The sequence below is a fragment of the Eschscholzia californica genome, unplaced genomic scaffold (genome assembly GCF_041429995.1).
Source record: "Eschscholzia californica isolate CP2 unplaced genomic scaffold, dmEscCali1.0.p SCAF_2, whole genome shotgun sequence".
Taxonomy (NCBI): domain Eukaryota; kingdom Viridiplantae; phylum Streptophyta; class Magnoliopsida; order Ranunculales; family Papaveraceae; genus Eschscholzia; species Eschscholzia californica.
The window spans coordinates 37184058-37203385 of record NW_028238309.1 but is presented as its reverse complement, the minus strand read 5'-3'; the positions used below and the strand labels follow the sequence as shown (position 1 = coordinate 37203385).

Genomic DNA, 19328 nt, shown 5'->3' with positions numbered 1-19328 from the left:
CTCTAATCACATTTCCTGAATGGTTTTACTACTTCCTCTAGTTAGATAAGCATGTTGATTCTTCAACTTCTTTAACTTCTCTTGAAAAGATTGCCACCTCTCTATGGCATCTCTGGAAGCATAGATGTGAGATAATTTTTCGAGAAATCACTTTGAATATTGATCCTCTTGTCCACAACACCAGGATGTTTATCCATGCCTAAACCGACCTCCTCAAAGCTTACCCAGCCCTCCCATTCACATCCAGTCACTGGATACCTCCACCTCAAGGGACTTTAAAAATCAATTAGGATGCTTTATTCATTACTAACTCGCTCAACACCTTTGTGGCATTCGTGGTTACAGATTGTACAGGATCCCAACTCGCAAGGACATCGCTAGCCCTCCAATCTAGATCTGTAGATGAAGGTGAAGGGTTGGCTGCCCTTCAAGGTATTTTGTGGGCTCAACATCATGGTTGTCGTTCTTTAATTTTAGAAGGGGACTCTCTGAACATATTCGACCCACTGGACAGCAAATCATTTTTTGAAACAAATCAGGAAAATATCTTCGGAGTTTGCCTCTATCACTTTTGCTTTTGTCCATAGAAAGTTTAATAGCAAAGCTCATACTCTTGCTACTAACTCCCTGGAAATCGGGTTTATGTATTACTTCATGTTTTCCTAATTGTACTTCTACTCACCCTAACTCTACTGTACCTCAAATTAAATTTATGGAATAGATGTTACGGTTTGTATTAAAAAAAAAATCAATCTTGTCTCTGCTTCTTCATCAACTCTAGTTGCTTCCTCGTCTGTTTTGTGTCTACTTCCTCATCAAAACTAGTTTCTTCTTTATCATGTCATGCAGATGTAGATGAGTACTTTATATGCTTAAAGTAGTCAAACTCTAACAACGACTTTCAATTTGTTGGCGAGTAATGAAATGGACAATTTACTAAACTTGCAAAGATTTTGTCTAAGAATTGAGAAGCAATATGAAAGTTATTTAACATCTATATAGGTAGAAAAAATTTGCTACTAAAATAGAACTTCAGGACCGAAAGAACTTAAGACATATATTTTGATATTCAGGTAGAGAGAGGGGTTCTCAAAAAAAAAAAGAGGTATAGAGAGGGGTGCTTCAACATTTCTGGAAGTACCTGCAACAGTAATTGAGCAGTGATGGCATCTTGATTTGTTCTAACAATATACACTAACCGTATCCAAGTTAGGGAGATTTGCTGTTTGGATCCTCTTTCGTATTATTGACTTGCTGTTTGGACTCCCTTTTTCCAGTGTTGCACTTTGGACTCCCTTTCTTTAAAAAAAGTTAAATATAACAGTTCAAGAAGAGAACATACGATTTTACCCTCTACTTAACCTAACCCAACCTAAGTAACCCACGAGTTAACTAAACCCACATTTATCTCATGATTTTAATTAATCTCATTAATCAAACCCTCATTTATACTCAAATGAATCTCTCTAATCCTACTTAGCCCATTTCCAATTTCAGTTGCTACAATGAGAGGGATTAATGGCAGTGGTTGTGGAAGGAGAAGTGGAATTGGTGGTGGAGGCAGTCAAATTGGCGGTGGAAGGAGAAGTGAAATTGGTGGTGAAGAAAAGAGGGGTCTGGATTTGGGATTGAGATTGCCCATGTGTGAGAACAAGACGGCTGGATTGCCATTGTTGTTGGTTGACAACCAAAATTACATCATGAGTTAAATAGGATGATCACCATGAGGCCAATGGCCAACCTCTTTCTCTCTTTAGTTTCTCTCTCTAGAAATGAGAGGAGTGCTCGAGAGAGAACCACTGACCAAGATGTATACAATAGATAGAAATGGATTGATGGGTTTCACAAAATCATTGCGGTACAAATGGTCAACCTACAAAATTATGGTTTTCTTTAGTATTGGATTTGTGTGGTGGAGTTCAATTTTTTTGCATATGAATCTCTTGTGGAGTATTTGATTTTAGATACTCAAGTTCTTGATGGACACAAAACTAATTTGATATTTATTTTGTAGGTGTTTAGATGAGTGAAGTAAACATCAATAGGGCAAGACCAATATCTCATTAGTCATATTGATGGACTCCCTTTTGAGTGAAGTAAACTTCTTGGATTAGGGTTTGTGAAGAAGAAGATGAGTTAAAGTGTAATATTGATTATATAAGGGTGAACTAGAAATTATTTAAAATATGACTTTAGAGACAGAATATTCTCGGATGATTCCGTCAAAAGGGAGTCCAAAATGCAACACTGAAAAAAGGGAGTCCAAAATGCAACACTGAAAAAAGGGAGTCCAAACAGCAAGTCAATTATATGAAAGGGGATCCAAACAGCAAATCTCCCCAAGTTATTTCTCTCTTACAGAATGCTCCACCTCAACTCAAAACAAAAGAAATTTAGGGAAAGTAATTGTTTGCTCATCAAAGAAAATTGACCAATGAAGTTTTAATAAAACTGAGGTTTCAAATGATATAGTTGAAGCTGGAATGTCTTTACGAAATCGAGGTTCAATCCTATCTGTTGTTTAATCTGATCACTGGCCTACACATTTGTGGCTGTTAAAGTGGACAAACAATATAAGTTCTCGCAACTATATCATACTTTACAAGAAATTTCTCATTAATCCTGAAAATCGATGATTAATGTAGAGTAAGTAGTCACCTTTTTAATGTGCCCATAAGAGAGAGAGAGAAGAAGAAAGAGAAGAAGAGAGACAGAAGAATCGCCCCCCAAAAAATACATGGGGGCCGGCGACATTTTGGTGCTCGGGTGCCTAACTGATCCGTACATTAGGTGCCAATAGGCCCGGTGCTAATAGCCGTTTTTTTATTGTGTGCCTTTATTCACCCTCTTTTATGGTGCCTATAAAATTCTATAAAGAATCTATGTATTACCTAGGTATGCTTCTTTGTTTCCTCCAATTCAATCTGCCGATATCTATCTGATCGTAGTTTGTAGACAGTATGAAGATGATGAAACTAGAACGATGTTCAACGCCGTACCTCCACGAAGATATCATAACTACCATCTTAGCGATGTTACCACTCAAATCTATCTACCGATTTAAGTCAGTTTCCAAGAATTGGTTCTCTCTCTTCTCCAGCCCTAATTTTATCAAACTTCACTGCAATCATGCTATTGAACAAGACAACTTTATGATCATTATAAGCCACTCTAATAGATTATACACTATAGAGTATAATTTATTATCATCTCTTCAAATAGATTACACATTCATCTCTCTACTACCAGAGTTTATGATTTTAGGCTCCTGTAATGGTTTAGTTTCCCTCTTTGGTAATGCACAAATTTACCTTTGGAACCCGTCTACCGATGAATTGAAACTAATTCCCACATCGTTACATGTAAAGGTAAATAAAACTATCAAGGCTGTGATTGGTTTCGGTTATGATTGCAAGCTAGATGATTACAAGATTGTGGGGATTATAGGAAACGAAGACGATGATTTTAGTTGTGTCATGCTTTACTCTTTAAGGTCTAATTCCTGGAAATTCAAGAACAATATTCCTTACAAAATCATTGGTGCAACAGGACCTGGTGTCCTTATTAATGGAGCTCTTCATTGGAAAATAGCAGCTCCATCTGTCGGGGGATGGAGGAGAGCCACCTACAATGCTATACTTCGTTTTGATTTAATTAATGAGACATTCATGGAACTGCCCGTACCAAAACAATGGAGTGAAAAATTCTCCACAAAACGCGTAAAAATTGATGTTTTAGGTGATTGTCTTTGTATATTTGATACTACTTTGCCTGATCATGCTGAAGTATGGGTAATGAAGGAGCATGGGGTAAGCGAGTCGTGGACTAAATTCTTCACTGTTACCAAAGATAGTGTTATTTCATCAATTTCTACAATGAAGCGTATAAAGTGTTTTAAAAATGGTGATGTATTATTGGCGAAAGATGATAGGGACATAATTTTATATGATCCGAAACAGAAAAAAGCTCCGGTTCATAAGCTAAGGGCAATCTCAGGCTATTTGGAAGCAGTGACTTGTGTTAGTAGTTTAGTTTCACTGAACTCTGGAATTTATTTGAAGCACGTACTAGACAACGTGATCCAAACGAAGCTAGGAAGAAACTTACCAAGCTAAATCTACGTAGACATGTGTTATTTTTTTTGCCGACTATTAGTTTTTGAATTCTTCGGAATAGCTTTTGTTCAGATCATGTCCCATTTGACTAGGAAAGGGATTCATTTTGTAATTATATTTTGGTGAAACGAAAATTTATATCATCAATTTTGATATCGTGTCGGATTTTTCTTGATATTGTTACAAAACGTTGAGAAGCCAGCTCCTTTGGAAACTGTACTGTAATGGCAGTAACTTAAAAGTCTCCTCTTTTAAGTCTACTAGGTTTCAGCAGCGTCATTGCAGAGAAAAGAGAGATATCGTATGTTCGTGGTTGAGGGAAATGAGGGAAATGATTTATGTAGTTTAGGGATACACTAACTGATTTAGTGGAGAGATTTGTTGGAGAAATGGTGAGAGAGAGAAAAGTAGAATGAGAAGAAAGTAGGACAGTAGTTATTTTAGGGATTAACTAATGACACTATCACCCTTCCCTTTATATCAGCCATCAAATACGATCTCTATCAAACTTCCAAGAAAAATGGACGGCCAGACTTATATCTCACGTAACTGACTAAGTTGTTTTAATATATAGGATTTTACCTTCACAAAGTTAGATATGGATGACCATCAAGAAGAAGGAAAAGAAAGTAAGAAGAATGAGATACCAAATGATTATGATCAACCAGGATTACAACCATCTTCTCTTCCACAATCTTCACCCCCCCAAAGCGTTCCAAATGCCCTTGAGTTTGTATCATAGGTGGAAGAATTTGTGATTCTGAGAATGGGAAATATTGTAACCAAGTACACTTTTTTCTATTTGATCATTCTATGTTTTTTTGTTGAATTTTGTGTTATGGGGTTTGTTTGTCATATTCAATTTCATTATTTGTCGTGGCGGCAGAAAAATATAGACTTTGTAGGCTGCAGCGACATGCAAGAACCGAAAAAGCATATGTTAAGGAGAGAGTGTAAGCTGAGTGTCATTGTAGAGAATGAGTGTAAAGGAAGTGTTAGTTGTTAAAAGAGTTTAAAAGTTTGTAGGAAGTTGTTATGTGTAACTAACTTTCTCTCTCCTGTCCTAACTACCTTCTCTCTCTAACTTTCCTGAGGGTTTCTTCTCGAGGGACGTGTTATAGGGCCCTCTCACTTTTGTTAAAAGGCCTCCACATGAATTCATTAACATGGTAAATAATCATTGACTTTGTTTGGTTAAAGGGCCCCCATGTAATGGTTTAAAAAAACCCACTTTAAGGGTGTATATCACCCACATTAGCAATCTACATATCTCAATCCTAAATCTCTCCAAAACTCAAATCCCTAAACATTCCTCTTCTTCCACTTTGGTGATAACCAAACTTTTGAGAACCTGAACCTAGTGTCTGAGGAAGATGAAAAGGAAGAGGTTAAGATGAAAAGGAGGGAACGAGAGAGACCGAGAGAGAATGAAGGAGAGATGAAGATGAAAATAGTGATAGAGGTGATAGATTTTACCGAGAGAAATAGAGAGAAGTTTTTGGTGGGCTTAGGGCGAATTATGCAATACTTACGGATCGAGCCCAACGTAAAGTGTTGCATAAACTCGGCCTGAGCCCACCGTAAAATATTACATAATTCGGCCCGAGGCGACAAAAAATTGGCCCAGCAGCCACTGGTGCTACTGGCCCAATTTTTGGTAGGCTTAGGCCGAATTATGCAACATTTACGGCTCGAGCCCACCGTATTTTCACCAGTAGCTTTTCTATATGGTGCGAACTGAACGCTCATTTGGGGGTTTTCTTCCTCTCTTGAGATTTTCACCCTCTTCCAGACGAAATGCTTCCAAATAAGGTCCGCAAATCTTCTTCCTTGTGTTGCTAACCAGTAGATTCAAGTATTCAAACAATATAATTTCAAAAAATCGAAAAAAACTAACCCAAGGGTTATAAGGAAGATGAAAGAGGAAGAGATAAAGATGAAGAGATGGAGAAAGAAACAGAGAACAAGAGATATAACGAGAGAGAAACCGAGAGGGAATGAGGGAGAGATGAAGATGAAAATGGCAGTAGTGATAAAGGCTAGAGATTTTACAGAGAGAGAGAAGATAAACTGAAGAAGAAGAAGAAGATGATGAAGTAAAGGTTGCGATGAAGATGAAAGAGGGGTGGGCCTTTTGATCGGGCAAGGGACTTTTTCTTGGTTTGAATAATTTTGACCTAACATCGTTAATTTTACCGTTAGGTCAAACAGTCTCACTGATTCGTATGTTATTACGATTTTAATGTTTTATATGAAGTACACTTGAGAATATTACTTTTGAAGTGCCTCTCCAGATCAGTACTTTTATTGACATTGGTACTGCTCTTCTACATGAGAATATAGAGAAAAAACTTAAGGTCATGTTTGGCGCGCGGGAATAGCGTGGGAATGGAATGTGATTTCCGGGAATCACATTTCATCATTGTTTGGCTTGCGAGAATGGTGTGGGCCCGGGAATCTGTTTCCCTCAAAAAGAGGTAATAGCAAACCCAGGGGGAAGGTGGGTTTGTGATTCCCATTCCCCCGGAATCACATATATTAATATTTATTGACAAATATATCCTTAACAAAATATTGAATTACCAATTTTATTTTTTTGTAGGATCTGGTATTAATAAGTACTATATATGTTTATGAACAAAATTTAATTTTAGATAAATTTCTATTTAGGTTTACTAACGAAACTTTATTTTAGATAAATTTTTATTAAGACATTTATTTATTATCTTCAAATTCTAACCCTTTGATGTATCTTGTTATTATTTCATATCTACGAATTTAAAAAAATGTTACTGATTTTAATATAGAACAAAGTTGATGTGTATATTTTATGCAAAAAAAAAGTTGATATCTATTTTATGTAGTTTAAGTAAGGGTAAAAGTGAACTTTTACAAATATTTACATTCCTACTCCTATACGAACAAAACACCTAATTAGGAATATGTCAGGAATCAAATTCCCATTCCTGGTCAAACCAAACATCAAACTACAGTAATCTGATTCCCAGGGATCACAATACGGGAATGTGATTCACAGGAATCACATTCCATTCCCGCGCACCAAACATGGCCTAAAGGTTTTGTACGGGAGTCCGAAAAGGGAGATTTTCATCACTGGATTGATCCTTTTAATCATTTGGGTTCGAACTTCAAGTAGCACATAAAATCAAGGAAGGATTTGCATCTTGAGGATAACTTTTTTTTGGCAGTTGATCCCCTTGGGGACATTTTTTAACATTCTCCATGTTATAAGAATAATTTTGGAGAATTTCACAAACAAGCACTTCTACTATTCTTTTCAACATCTTTTTCCTGAAAATTTCTTGCTTCTACTGTGTGAACATGGTTAAAGCAAGTGTACATTTGGAAACTACTCTATACAAAATGTTACCCATAGGTAAGTTAGAGTCGAAATGGGGCAATAATATTAACCCATTAAACTTAAACAAACTTGGAATCAAATAAAGGACATGGCAATGGGACAATAGTTTATAGTTAGCAAGTCTCTTTATCAATGTAGGAAAGGTTCAGTGCTATGAACACAAGTTATTGGGGATGTCATATTACCTTTAGTTTGGGTAGGAATCTTCGATTATGCAAAGTAATCAAAAGTTGGTTTCTTTAAGAATGAAGAGAAATGTTGAATTCAGATAGTTCAAGAAGGTTAGTGGGAGTGACCCAGTTTCTTTGGTCCGGTATGTAGACGACATATTAGAGATTGAGAACAACATTCTGATGTTGGAAACAGTTTAGAACTGACTCAATAAAAGGACCACACATAAAGGTGAAAGGCTTTTGGGCATCAAAGATCTATGAAAATAGATCGAGAAGATGATAAGACTTATTCAAGAAAAGTCTTAAAAAGTCTAATGTGAAAGACTCTAGAAGAGTAATTCTACCCAAGTCTCAGGGAACATAGCTTGGCAAGATTCAGAATTTGAGATGTTCTGTTGAGCAAGCATGCATAAGAAAAGATGGTTATGCTGAAAGTATAAGATCGGTCATGTTAGACATGATTAACGTTCAACTTGATGTCTTAAATTATTGGAGTATTTATGGTCATCACCAATCAAATCTAGATAGCTGATCTGGATTGCAACTGAGAAATATCATAAAGTACTTGAGAAAGACTTACGATAGATTCTCAGTACAATGCAAGGAAATAAAACAAAACAGTCATATGTTGCAAACTTCCAGAATAAGACGACAATCTTGACATGGAAGAACAGAAAGCTTGAAGGGTTCCAGGTAAGGTCTGTTGCAAACTTTTACAAATAAAAGAAAATAGTTAAAGCTTTAGAAGTTTTAATGTAGTATTGAAATACTAAATATTATCATCAGGATGATAACCCGCAAAATCCACACAGATTAGATCTATTAAACTGTCACGTTAGACTAAGTATGAAAGTCATACTAGGGTCATAGGCATTAAGCTTTCCTGAAAAGCTTAGACTAGTAAACTTGAGGGTGTCAGGAGTTACGCGGGAAGACTCAAATTTACAAACTCTTATTATCAGAAAAAAGTTACTTATTTCGTCGTTAAATCGTGGTTTAGTATTTAACTTACAGTCCAAAGTAATGAAGCATTCCAAGTAGGTTTATCAGATACATGATCTGATAAATGGAACCCTACTAAGTGAATTTGGAATAAGTTCATTATTAAGTCCCTAGTCCAGGTCATTGCATGGACAACAATAACTTACGAAGACAAGCATGGGAAATCGACTGATAGCACAGTTTTATGGGCTATACGAATTGGGAATTCGAGTCAATTAGATGGGTGTATGATTGGGAATATACGCTGGATAACCCAACATGAGAGTTCTTTAATGAGTAATGAAATATATTCAATCAAACTTCCCTTCTCTGTTTTATTTTTGTAAGAGTCTTTCTCTCTCTACATACTGTATTCAGGAAGGAAAGATGTGAGAAAGAGATAAAGTTTGAAAAATTCATCCCAAATATGTGTTGGACGTGCTGGCTACAAGGGGGTTTGATTCGGCGCTTCACGCACAGTGATAGAGCGTCACAACACAACCTGAGATTGAAGCACGTGTCGTTTAAGGTAATTCTTCCTTGCGCGGAGCATCGAGGAGGTGATGTACAAAACACGGAATCATGTTGTAATGAAAACCTAAAGTGCCATCCCTCTTTGCCCGAACACATACCGGGGGCACCTGTTACCGTCCGTCCGTTGTGCTCTCCACCTGCCATGTGTCAGTCATTGGTTCAAGTCAATTAATTTTAGTCCCCACCTTTGATTCGCCATATTTTTCTCATTCGGCCTCGGATTTGACTTCCGCTTTCGCCCACAAGTTCATCTCGGACTATACTTTTCATAGGCGTATCAACATCAATCAAAATTTCCAGACTACCCACATCACCAAATGACCAGAACGCCCTTAGTATGTCTTTCACCCTTTTTAGTCATTTTTCGCACAAACCTCCTTAGAAGACACCTGGAAAGAGAAACAAGCAAATTATCAGAGTAAAGGCTCGAATTGGACTAACTAGCCCGAGTTATGAGACTCAGATGAGACATTTTCATGACTCATCAAAATACGTCACGAACTCTCATAGGCAAGACTGGAAAGATTCCTTAAACATGAGTGCTCCACTCATCTTGCGTAAGGAGTGTCAAACTTTGGTAGCGCCAAACCCCGTGCCGTAAAAGGAGGTTATAAAATCGGATTACCGGTAATGACACGATAGACATGAAGTTAAGTGGGAGTACAAAACTGGATTATGTCCTCTTAACTAGGTTAGGATTAGTATATCCGCGCCACTTGAGGAGAAGCAACTGAAAATGTACGACCGTACTCTAATGGCTTAATAGTTAATCATTAGCTTTGACAGTTGTTCTCCAGATTAAGAAAGTTTGAAAAGATATGACGTATCAGATGAGATGCGAAGTGACATTGGAATCGAGCATTGCACTTGTTTTAAGTACAAATGGGAGACTGGAAGATATAGTCCTTCGGTCTGAAGGAGATGTCCTTCCGAAGGAGTGTCCTTTGACCAAGGTGGCAATGCGTACAATTTGTCAGTTAGGATAACAATGAATTTATCCGGAAGATCATCTAGTCCGGTCCAATTAGGGATCGTAATGCTTCGCTAGAAGCCGCTTACGATCGTCGGATCACTTCGGTAATCCGCGGCTAACATAGACCGGATGCTATAACGGGTTACACCAAAGAGTGGTATCTTGATCGGAGAGAGTTGACTCATCGGAGTTTGCCTATTGATGGATATGATCCAGTCTAATAGTGCCAAAAGATAGAAAGAATCGGGCTCGAAAAAGGAACCTGGAAAAGTGCAAAACCCACTGGGTGGGTGCCCGGATCACACCTGGTTAGGGGTAAGCCAGGGCCGGCTGTGTGGGAGCAATGGGCCGGTCATATCAAGCCCATAAAGGGGCTCATATGGCCGGACAAGGCACTTAAGGAAACCCATTAGGGTTTCGGGTCAGAAAGGTTCTAACAGTTTACCTTTTCTGTGACTCTTATTGAAACCTAATTTGAGTGGGACTCCTATTAGGGTCTCTATATAAGGGTCATTAGAGTTCAGAAAAAGGGTTGAATTTTTCTCAAGAGAAAACAGCTTGTCTCTCATAATATACAACTAAGTGGAGAGAGAGGGTTTTAGAGAAAAAGCTCTCAATCTATCTATGAAGTCAAAAGAAGAATGGTTCTTCTTCTTATCCTTCAATAGAGTTCTAGCAGACAACAAAGAAGAGAGATCAACTTATTTACTCGGGTATCTCAAGTAGAGGAGCGACAATTGGAGCTCTCATTTTGTTCGGGATAAAGTTATTGGAATCTAGTTCGTGGGAAAGCGAATCCAGATATTCTTCTTTCAGTTTCTAGTTCATTATTAGTTCATGCATATGATCCTGGATAACTAGTGTTAATCATATGATAATTGAGTTTTCGCTTACAACATTAGTTAGATGATTATGTGTATTAGATACATACAAAACCCTACAATATCGTCAAACCAACCAATGCTAATGAGTTACATTCGTGGGAACGATGTAATAATTTAGTATCAATTTGGCTCATCAACTCGGTTGATCCATCTCTTCGGTCTTCTATTTTGTATGATGACAATGCTTCTGACGTGTGGAAAACCTATATGATCGCTTTCATCAAACACGCGCTCCTAAGGTCTTCCAGCTTAAGAGGGTAATTTCTTCTCTGAAACAAAACGGTTCTGACGTCTCCATGTATTTCACGAATCTCAAGGCTTTGCAGGATGAATTATAGTGTATAATGACCATTGAACCTTGCATTTGTGGACATGGTCATTCTCTCATCGATCGTTCGAATCAGGACAGGGCTATGGAATTCCTCCAGGGTCTTCATGATCAGTTTTCGGCTATTCGTTGCCAAATCCTCTTGATGGATCCATTCCCTTCGTTGTTACGTATTCATTCTCTTGTAAAACAAGAAGAGGTTCAACAAAACCTCGTCTCTCCAACTCCTCTTGGAATCGATTCGACAATCTTGGACGTGGGTCAATCGGCTTCCGTTATTGGTCAGTCAACAACGACTTACACACGATCTGACCGCATGGACGAATCACGTCCCAAATGTCCAAGACCCTTTTGTGATTACTGTAAGTCACACGATCATCTCATTACCACATGTTATCAGTTTCACGGCACCTAATCAATCCGGACAGAGGCCTCAAAGCAAGCCCAAAACTGAATCCATTAACGCCTTGCCCAAACAGACCAGTCAGCGGTGCCCTTAGACACTTCCCTAACCAATGACCAATACCAGTCTCTGTTGACTCTGTTGGACCAGCAGAAAACCGCTCCAAGCACCCCCTCTATCGGCACCACAGCACAGCAAATCAACTTAACAGGTACGTTTTTTCTTCGGTCACTTAGGTCATCATCTCGGGAGCAGCAAAAAAATATCAGCTCCTCTCTTTCTCGCTTTCCCTCATATACAAAAGCCCTTCCTAATTTTTTCGTACAATTATCTGATGGTTCTCGAATTCGGGTGTTACACATTGTTTCCATATTTTTTAATGATACATTCTATTTATCAAATGTACTTCATATTCCCTCTTTTCAATTAAACTTGATTTTGGTTTCTGAAATCTCCATAAACTTACATTGTATGGTTTTGTTTGACTCGGGTACTTGTATTTTTTAGGACCGGGCAACGAAGACGACGATTGGGCTTGGTGATCTACATGAGCGTCTCTATTATTTACGCACGGAACCAAGAATTTTTTCTACCAGTTTAGGTCTTAGTAGTATTAATAATAATAGTTCGGATGTTTGGCATTGGCGTCTTGGCCACTCATCCATCTCTCGTTTTAAGTATTTGATTTCTCGAATTTCATGTATGCATTTACTTTCCAATATTAATAAAGAACCGTGCGTTATTTGTCCTCGTTCCGAACAAACGCGTTTACCTTTTCCTTCTCGTTCTTCTAATTCAACTCGATTTTTTATCATTTTCACGCTGACTTATGGGGTCCCTTTCCGGTCCCATCTAGTACGGGTTGTCGCTATTTTTTGACACTCATTAACAACCTTTCTAGATGCACATGGATCGTTCTAATGCCTAGAAAATCGGGCACTCACAAATTACTTATTAATTTTTTTAAATCTTGTTTCCACGCAATTTGATACTCGAATTAAAAATTTTCGATCTGACAATGGACCCGATTTCACCAATAATAAGTTCCAACAATTGTTCCTTGACCATGGGGTACTTCATCAACGAAGATGCACCACACCCCTAAAAAAAATGGGGTTGTCCAAAGGAAACACCACCATATTCTTGAAGTGGCCATTTACCTCTATCGTTTTGGGGTGAATGTTTCCTTACTGCAATGTATTTGATTAATAAACTACCCACTCATCTCCTTCATGGTGCTTTCCTACATGAAAAACTTTTAGGTACCATTCCCGATATCTCTCATCTTCGTGTCTTCGGATGCCTTTGTTTTACACGAATTCCGATCGTCAAAACTAAAATGGACCCTAGAGCTGATGATGCACAAAATATTCAGACGTTGACTAACGTCTGAAGGGTCAAGATCATACCTGAAGTCTACTGGGTCAACCCGGCTTAAGGTAGCAGGACAGCTGAGCCCCTGATGGTCCATCGAATATTTTCCTAACTGGGAGGTCGGCCAGAAGAAACCAACCCTGCAAAACGCCCTTGGCATAGACAGATCAGCCCTGGGTTCTTCAAAGGAGTAAAGGGAGGTCCGCACAGGTTCGACCAGTGTCTTACGCCCAGAACTGGGGAGGCAGCAGCGTCAAGCGATCTACCGACTTAATCTCGAAACTTCTAGAAAGATCTCAGTCGGCTACGCCTCGAAGTGTTTAAGCCAGTTTGGACTCCGCGTATCTAAAGGAGGAAACTTCTCCTCTAGAGTCTATCACACCGACAAGATATCCACAGAGAATCCTTGAACTTAGGAACTTCCACTTATCAAAGATCCGGTATAGACTCTGAGAGAAACCCTAGATACTGAAGAGAGGAAACTTTCCCTTCGGTTTGACGGCAACCGCCTCACCACCGCCACTAATCACAGTCGGCCTAACATCGCCTATAAAAGGCCCTGTTGTACACTGAAAATGTACAAACTACAACTAAAAATACTTAATGTTAGTCCATGTTAGTTGTTTAATGCTTTGTTGTAGTAAATATTTTGCAGATAATAATTGAGCACACATTAAGGTGTTAAATCTACCAAAAATCTACTTGATGAAGGCAATGTATCACCAAAAAGTCAAGGGAATTAAATTACTCATCATAAACAAATGAAGATTATCACAAATGGTGGTGATTTAGTTTAAACAATATAGTTGTAGTAACTTTACAACTAATTTGGTGGGAAAAACAAGATATGGTGAAGATTAATCAACTAGGTAGAAAATAATTTAGTAGTAAAAGTAATTTTACTAGTAAAAAAATGTATCCTTAGATAGAGGAAATAAGTCAAGTATTATTTAATTTAAACACTATTAAGATGTAAAAGAATTAAAGGGGATTTACTACTTGTTGTTGGAAAATGGCTATAAATAGCCACTTCCATCTCATTTGTAAAACACACATGTTTGGAAGAAAATATCATATATCGTAGTTCTTTCCAAATTTCTTTATCTACTTTATAGTTTGTTGTAAGATGAATCAAATTAATGAAGTACTCTACAATTTAATGGAAGGCTAAGTTTCATACTTGAGGTTGTGGGGTGACAACATTATGGAGGAATAGTTTTCATACTCTTGGAATCATATTGTTAAGTAAGTAAAGATTTTGTTACCACTGTTTTGTCTTTCCATGTTTTGGTGTTAAAAGTTCCATGTAAGAAATGTTGTTTTATGGTGCATCATATCAACTTTCCATACAACATTTGGAAATACATTCATCGAAATCTTGTACTTCACAAACCTTCTTTTAAACTAAATTTAACTAACATCTCTTTTAGTAAATTTTCGCCCGTCAAAGTAATTAAAATAAAAGTTGATTGACACTCTTTTCAACCGTTAAAGTGTGCGGTGGAGCAACCTTATTTTGATATATCTTATGAGCTGTGTGGTAGGAAAATTGCTAAGGTATTATTTCTTTTGAAACTAGAGATTTTAGTTACTTATGGTTTGTTCAAAATAGGAAAACTAGACCGTTTTGACTTGTTTATGAAAATGCAATTTGCAATACCAAGAGATAGAAAATTATTCCATGTCATGGTGAAGACCCTCATACCCTCAAGTCACACATCTTAATTATAAATTATTGAAAGATAATCTCCTTTTAGAATTTGTTGATTAAAAGTAAATTAAAAAAAAACATTTCAAAAAAATTCCTTTGGACTCAAGTTAGCTTGTGATCTTTAGTACTTCAACACCCCCTTCTTTACACACTCCTTTAAGGCCTATGAAAGATTTTCTCCCGGGACTACAAAGCCATATTGACAAGAAAAGAAGATTGACTTGGACCATTTAAAGGACTATTAACCTACTAACTACTAACTTACTAACTACTAACTTACTAACATTTACGAGTGGAGTATAAAAATTACCCACGTCGTATTAATTTTTCTTTGGTGTACTTTTGTATTTCTTTATCTATATCTATTATAACTGGTTGGTTACACCGCCTAAATAATATTACGAGTGGAGTATGATTAATACCCATAGCTTACTTAATTGCTTTATAGTATATATATATATATATATATATATATATATATATATTATATAATAGTAAGTATTCTAATATAAGTATATATATAATTGTAATTGTGCTAACAAAACACTTTCACTTTCTCATCATTTGGACCACAGCTCCCTTGGGTTCGATATACCCGGATTTGCCTTTGAATATATTACAATTAAACACCATGCACTTGCGGGAAAACAAGTGTACATCTCTCAATTTCCCAATTAACATCATTGCCCATTTTTAGTACGAAAGAAGTGCACAACAAGTTTTTGGCGCCGCTGCCGGGGAGCAGTTTGTGTTTAAGGTTTGAAAAGGAAAGTTTTCTTCTCTAATCTAGTTGATTATTAGATATAGTTCTTTTAAAAAAAAAAAATTTCAAGTTCATTTCTCATCTTTGTTTGCAAGGTTTGATGTATGAGTAAGTGGTCTCGAAAAGAAAAGACTCGGTTAGCCCGATTAGATTCACCACAACATTTGTTTATTGATACTCATCCTAGTACTTCAAGTAATTAAAAAACAGAAAGTATCAATAGTGTGAACAAAGAATCATACATTCCCAACTTTCAAGAAGGACAAATCAAATCACCCTTATTCGATTTAGGTCCAGACTCAAAATCATTTTCCAAAGACCCAAGTCCACCACCAAGAATGAATAATCCAGCATAAGAGGGAAAAACCCTTAAGCAACATTTTGCACCAATCATAACTAACCCGTTGTCATGCATTGAGTTACCACCAACCACTGCAACACACTATGAGTTGAAGTCCAATTTGATAGCATTACTACCTTCATTTTATGGGACCGATAGAGAAAATCCATATGAACATATTAATGAGTTTTTGCATATCTACTCCACGGGCAAATTTCAAAACTTTAGCGATGATTCGGTCCGCTTAAGGTTGTTCCCGTTTTCTCTGAAAGAAAAGGCTAAGTCATGGTTGAATTTTCTTCCCCCTAACTCTGTGAGGACTTGGGATGAGTTAGTAACAAAGTTCCTTGTGAAATTGTTTTCTAGGGCCAAACCAAATGAGTTTAGGAAACAAATTGTTGATTTTTCACAAAAAGATGACGAACAATTTTATGAAGCATGGGAAAGATTCAAAAGCATACTTTAAAATGTCCACATCATGGTTTTGAAAAAGGAAAATTAGTGCAACATTTTTATGATGGTCTCACAATCACACATAAAAATATGATTCGATCAATGCATGGAGGTATGTTTTTGGATAAATTAGAAGATGAAGCTTACAAATCTCTTGAAGCTTTTGCAGAAATCTCACAACTTTGGGGTTTCTCAAACAAGAAAGAAAAGTCGAACAGAGGAGGTCATAGTGAAATTAGTAGAGAAGCTGAGATTGATGCCAAAATTGAGGATCTTACAAGAAAAATAGAAGCTTTAACTCTACATCGGTCGGTATTTGAAATCCAAAATGACCAAGGTCAAACACAGTATAGTTATGATTCCAGAGATTCAAATGTTTCTATAGATGGCCAAGCTCTCATCGAGTAAGTTCATGCTTTACAGGCTAACTATCAAAGACCGAATCCTTACAGTAATACCTACAACCCTGGTTGGAGATATCATCCAAACTTTTCATGGAGAAATAATCAAAATCCCAGTGGTAGTGGAGGTCCATCATATCAAAACCAAAATCCACAAAATCAATCAAACCAAGGTCAGGAAAACTCTAGTACGAATCCATATCAGAATCCCAGAACAATACCGCAACATCAACCGTTTCCAAATCAATCGTTTCCAAATCAATTGTTTCCAAATCAACCACAAGTACAAAAATCAACTCTGGAGACCACTTTAGAAAGATTTATGGAAACTACAGGACATGTTTTAAAAGAAGTTCAATCAAGTGCTAGGCAAAACACTCAAGCCATAGCAAAATTAGAGACTCAGGTCGGTCAACTTGCCACATCAGTAAGTGAACGAGAAAAGGGAAACTCCCAAGTCAACCTTTACCAAATTCTAGAGGTCAATATGAGGTTAGTGTGTCTAATTCTACCCCACCTGAAATGTATAGTGAAGTGAAGTCCATCACTACACTTAGATCTGAGAAACAAGTAGATAATAAGATTCAAATGCCAATTGAACTTCCCAAGAATAACCATCCAAGTCATATTCAACCAACTTCATCACAAGAAGCTGAGAATAGACAACAAGGTGTCCCCAAAGCACCATTCCCCCAAAGGCTTAAGATATCAAAGAAACCATCATAGGGACATCTTCGAAGTACTCAAGGAAGTAAGAATTAACATCCCACTTCTAGATTCAATTGAATAAATCCCTTTCTATGAAAAATTTTTGAAGGATTTATGCACCACAAAAAGGAGGACTAATGTCCCAAAAAGAGCATTTTTTACCGAGAATGTGAGTTCAATAATTCAACAGAAAGTGGTTGTAAAGTTTAAAGACCCAGGTAGTCCCACAATTGCATGCATGATAGGTACCCATCACCTTGACAGAGCTTTGCTTGATTTAGGGGCAGGGTTAATCTCTTACCATTCTCTGTGTATGAATAACTCGGTCTAGGAAATCTTAAGAAAATAGCTGTCACATTACAGCTTGCAGACAGATAAAAAAAATCCCTATAGGTGTAGTTGAAGATGTAATTATCAAATGTGATAAATTCTACTTCCCTGTAAATTTTTACATACTTGATACACAACCCGTTCCAGAAGGGGCCAGTATAATACAGTCATATTAGGTCGCCCATTTTTGCAAACCTCTTGTTCTCTGATTGATTGTGATAGTGGTCTTCTAGTGATGCGATTTGGTAACATGACAATCAGATTTAGTGTTTTCAACATTAATGATCCTCCTACTGAAGTAAATGAGTCACATGGGATGTTAATGATGGAACAAATTCTTAATGACTCGTTTCCTATGCATAAATACATGGATCCTTTAGAGTGAAGTTTGCTAGGGAATGATTGGGATAAGGAACATGACTCGGTAATCCAAGATGTGATTAAACTTTTAGAGGTGAATGTCGTCCTAGATCAGGAAACTCATCGACAACCATGGGAACCTCGGATAGAACCACTACCACTTCCAAAGCTACCACCACAACCCTCTACGACTGTCCCACCAAAGTTAGAGTTGAAAGTCCTCCCTGACACCCTAAAATATGTCTTTTTAGGATCAGGAGAAACATTACCTGTGATTATTGCTTCAGATTTAAGTCAAGAAAATGAGAAAAAACTTGTAGATCTTCTAAAGTTACACAAAGAAGCAATAGGTTGGACAATAGCAGACATCAAAGGAATAAGTCTTTCTGTGGTAATGCATAAAATTTATCTTGAGGATGATGCCAAAATTTCTCGAGAATCACATAGGAGATTAAATCCCATCATGAAAGAAGTTGTTAAGGATGAAGTCATTAAGCTATTAGATGTAAGTGTCATTTACCCCATATCTGATAGTAAATGGGTAAGCCCAGTTCAGGTAGTTCCGAAAAAATCAGGAATTACAGTTGTCAAAAACCAGGATGATGAATTAGTCCCAACTCGAGTTCAAACAGGATGGCGAGTTTGTATTGACTACCGCATACTCAACAATGCCACTAGAAAGGATCATTTTCCACTTCCGTTCATTGATCAAATGTTAGAAAGATTAGGTGGGCATGCATATTATTGTTTTCTAGATGGGTATTAAGGTTACAACCAAATACCAATTGCACCAGAGGATCAAGAAAAGACAACTTTTACTCGCCCATTTGGCACTTTTGCCTATAGGAGAATGCCTGTTGGACTATGCAACACTCCTGCCACTTTTCAACGATGCATGATGTCTTTCGGATATGGTTGAACGCTTTCTTGAAGTATTTATGGATGATTTCTCTGTTTTTGGGTCATCTTTTGATGAATGTATTAATCATTTGTCTCTTGTGTTACTCAGATGCAAGGAAAGCAACTTAGTACTTAATTGGGAAAAATGTCATTTTATGGTAAAAAGGGGAACTGTCCTTGGCCATGTCATTTCTTCAAAAGGCATGGAGGTCGAT

General features: G+C 37.3%; 1 protein-coding gene and 1 non-coding gene across 2 annotated transcripts; one reads left to right on the top strand and one right to left on the bottom strand.

Moving 5' to 3' along the window:
• Positions 1 to 2964: 2964 nt before the first annotated feature.
• On the top strand, positions 2965 to 4857 carry LOC147557676 (F-box protein CPR1-like). The gene is made up of 2 exons (XM_086658915.1): positions 2965 to 4064; positions 4690 to 4857. Exons 1-2 carry the CDS (start codon positions 3033 to 3035, stop codon positions 4855 to 4857), a joined length of 1200 nt encoding a protein of 399 aa, XP_086515041.1. The 5' UTR covers positions 2965 to 3032.
• An 11483-nt stretch (positions 4858 to 16340) lies between these two features.
• Positions 16341 to 16446, bottom strand: LOC147557675 (small nucleolar RNA R71). The gene has a single exon (XR_015235477.1). It is a non-coding gene; the product is annotated as a small nucleolar RNA R71 (small nucleolar RNA).
• Between the last annotated feature and the right edge of the window lie 2882 nt (positions 16447 to 19328).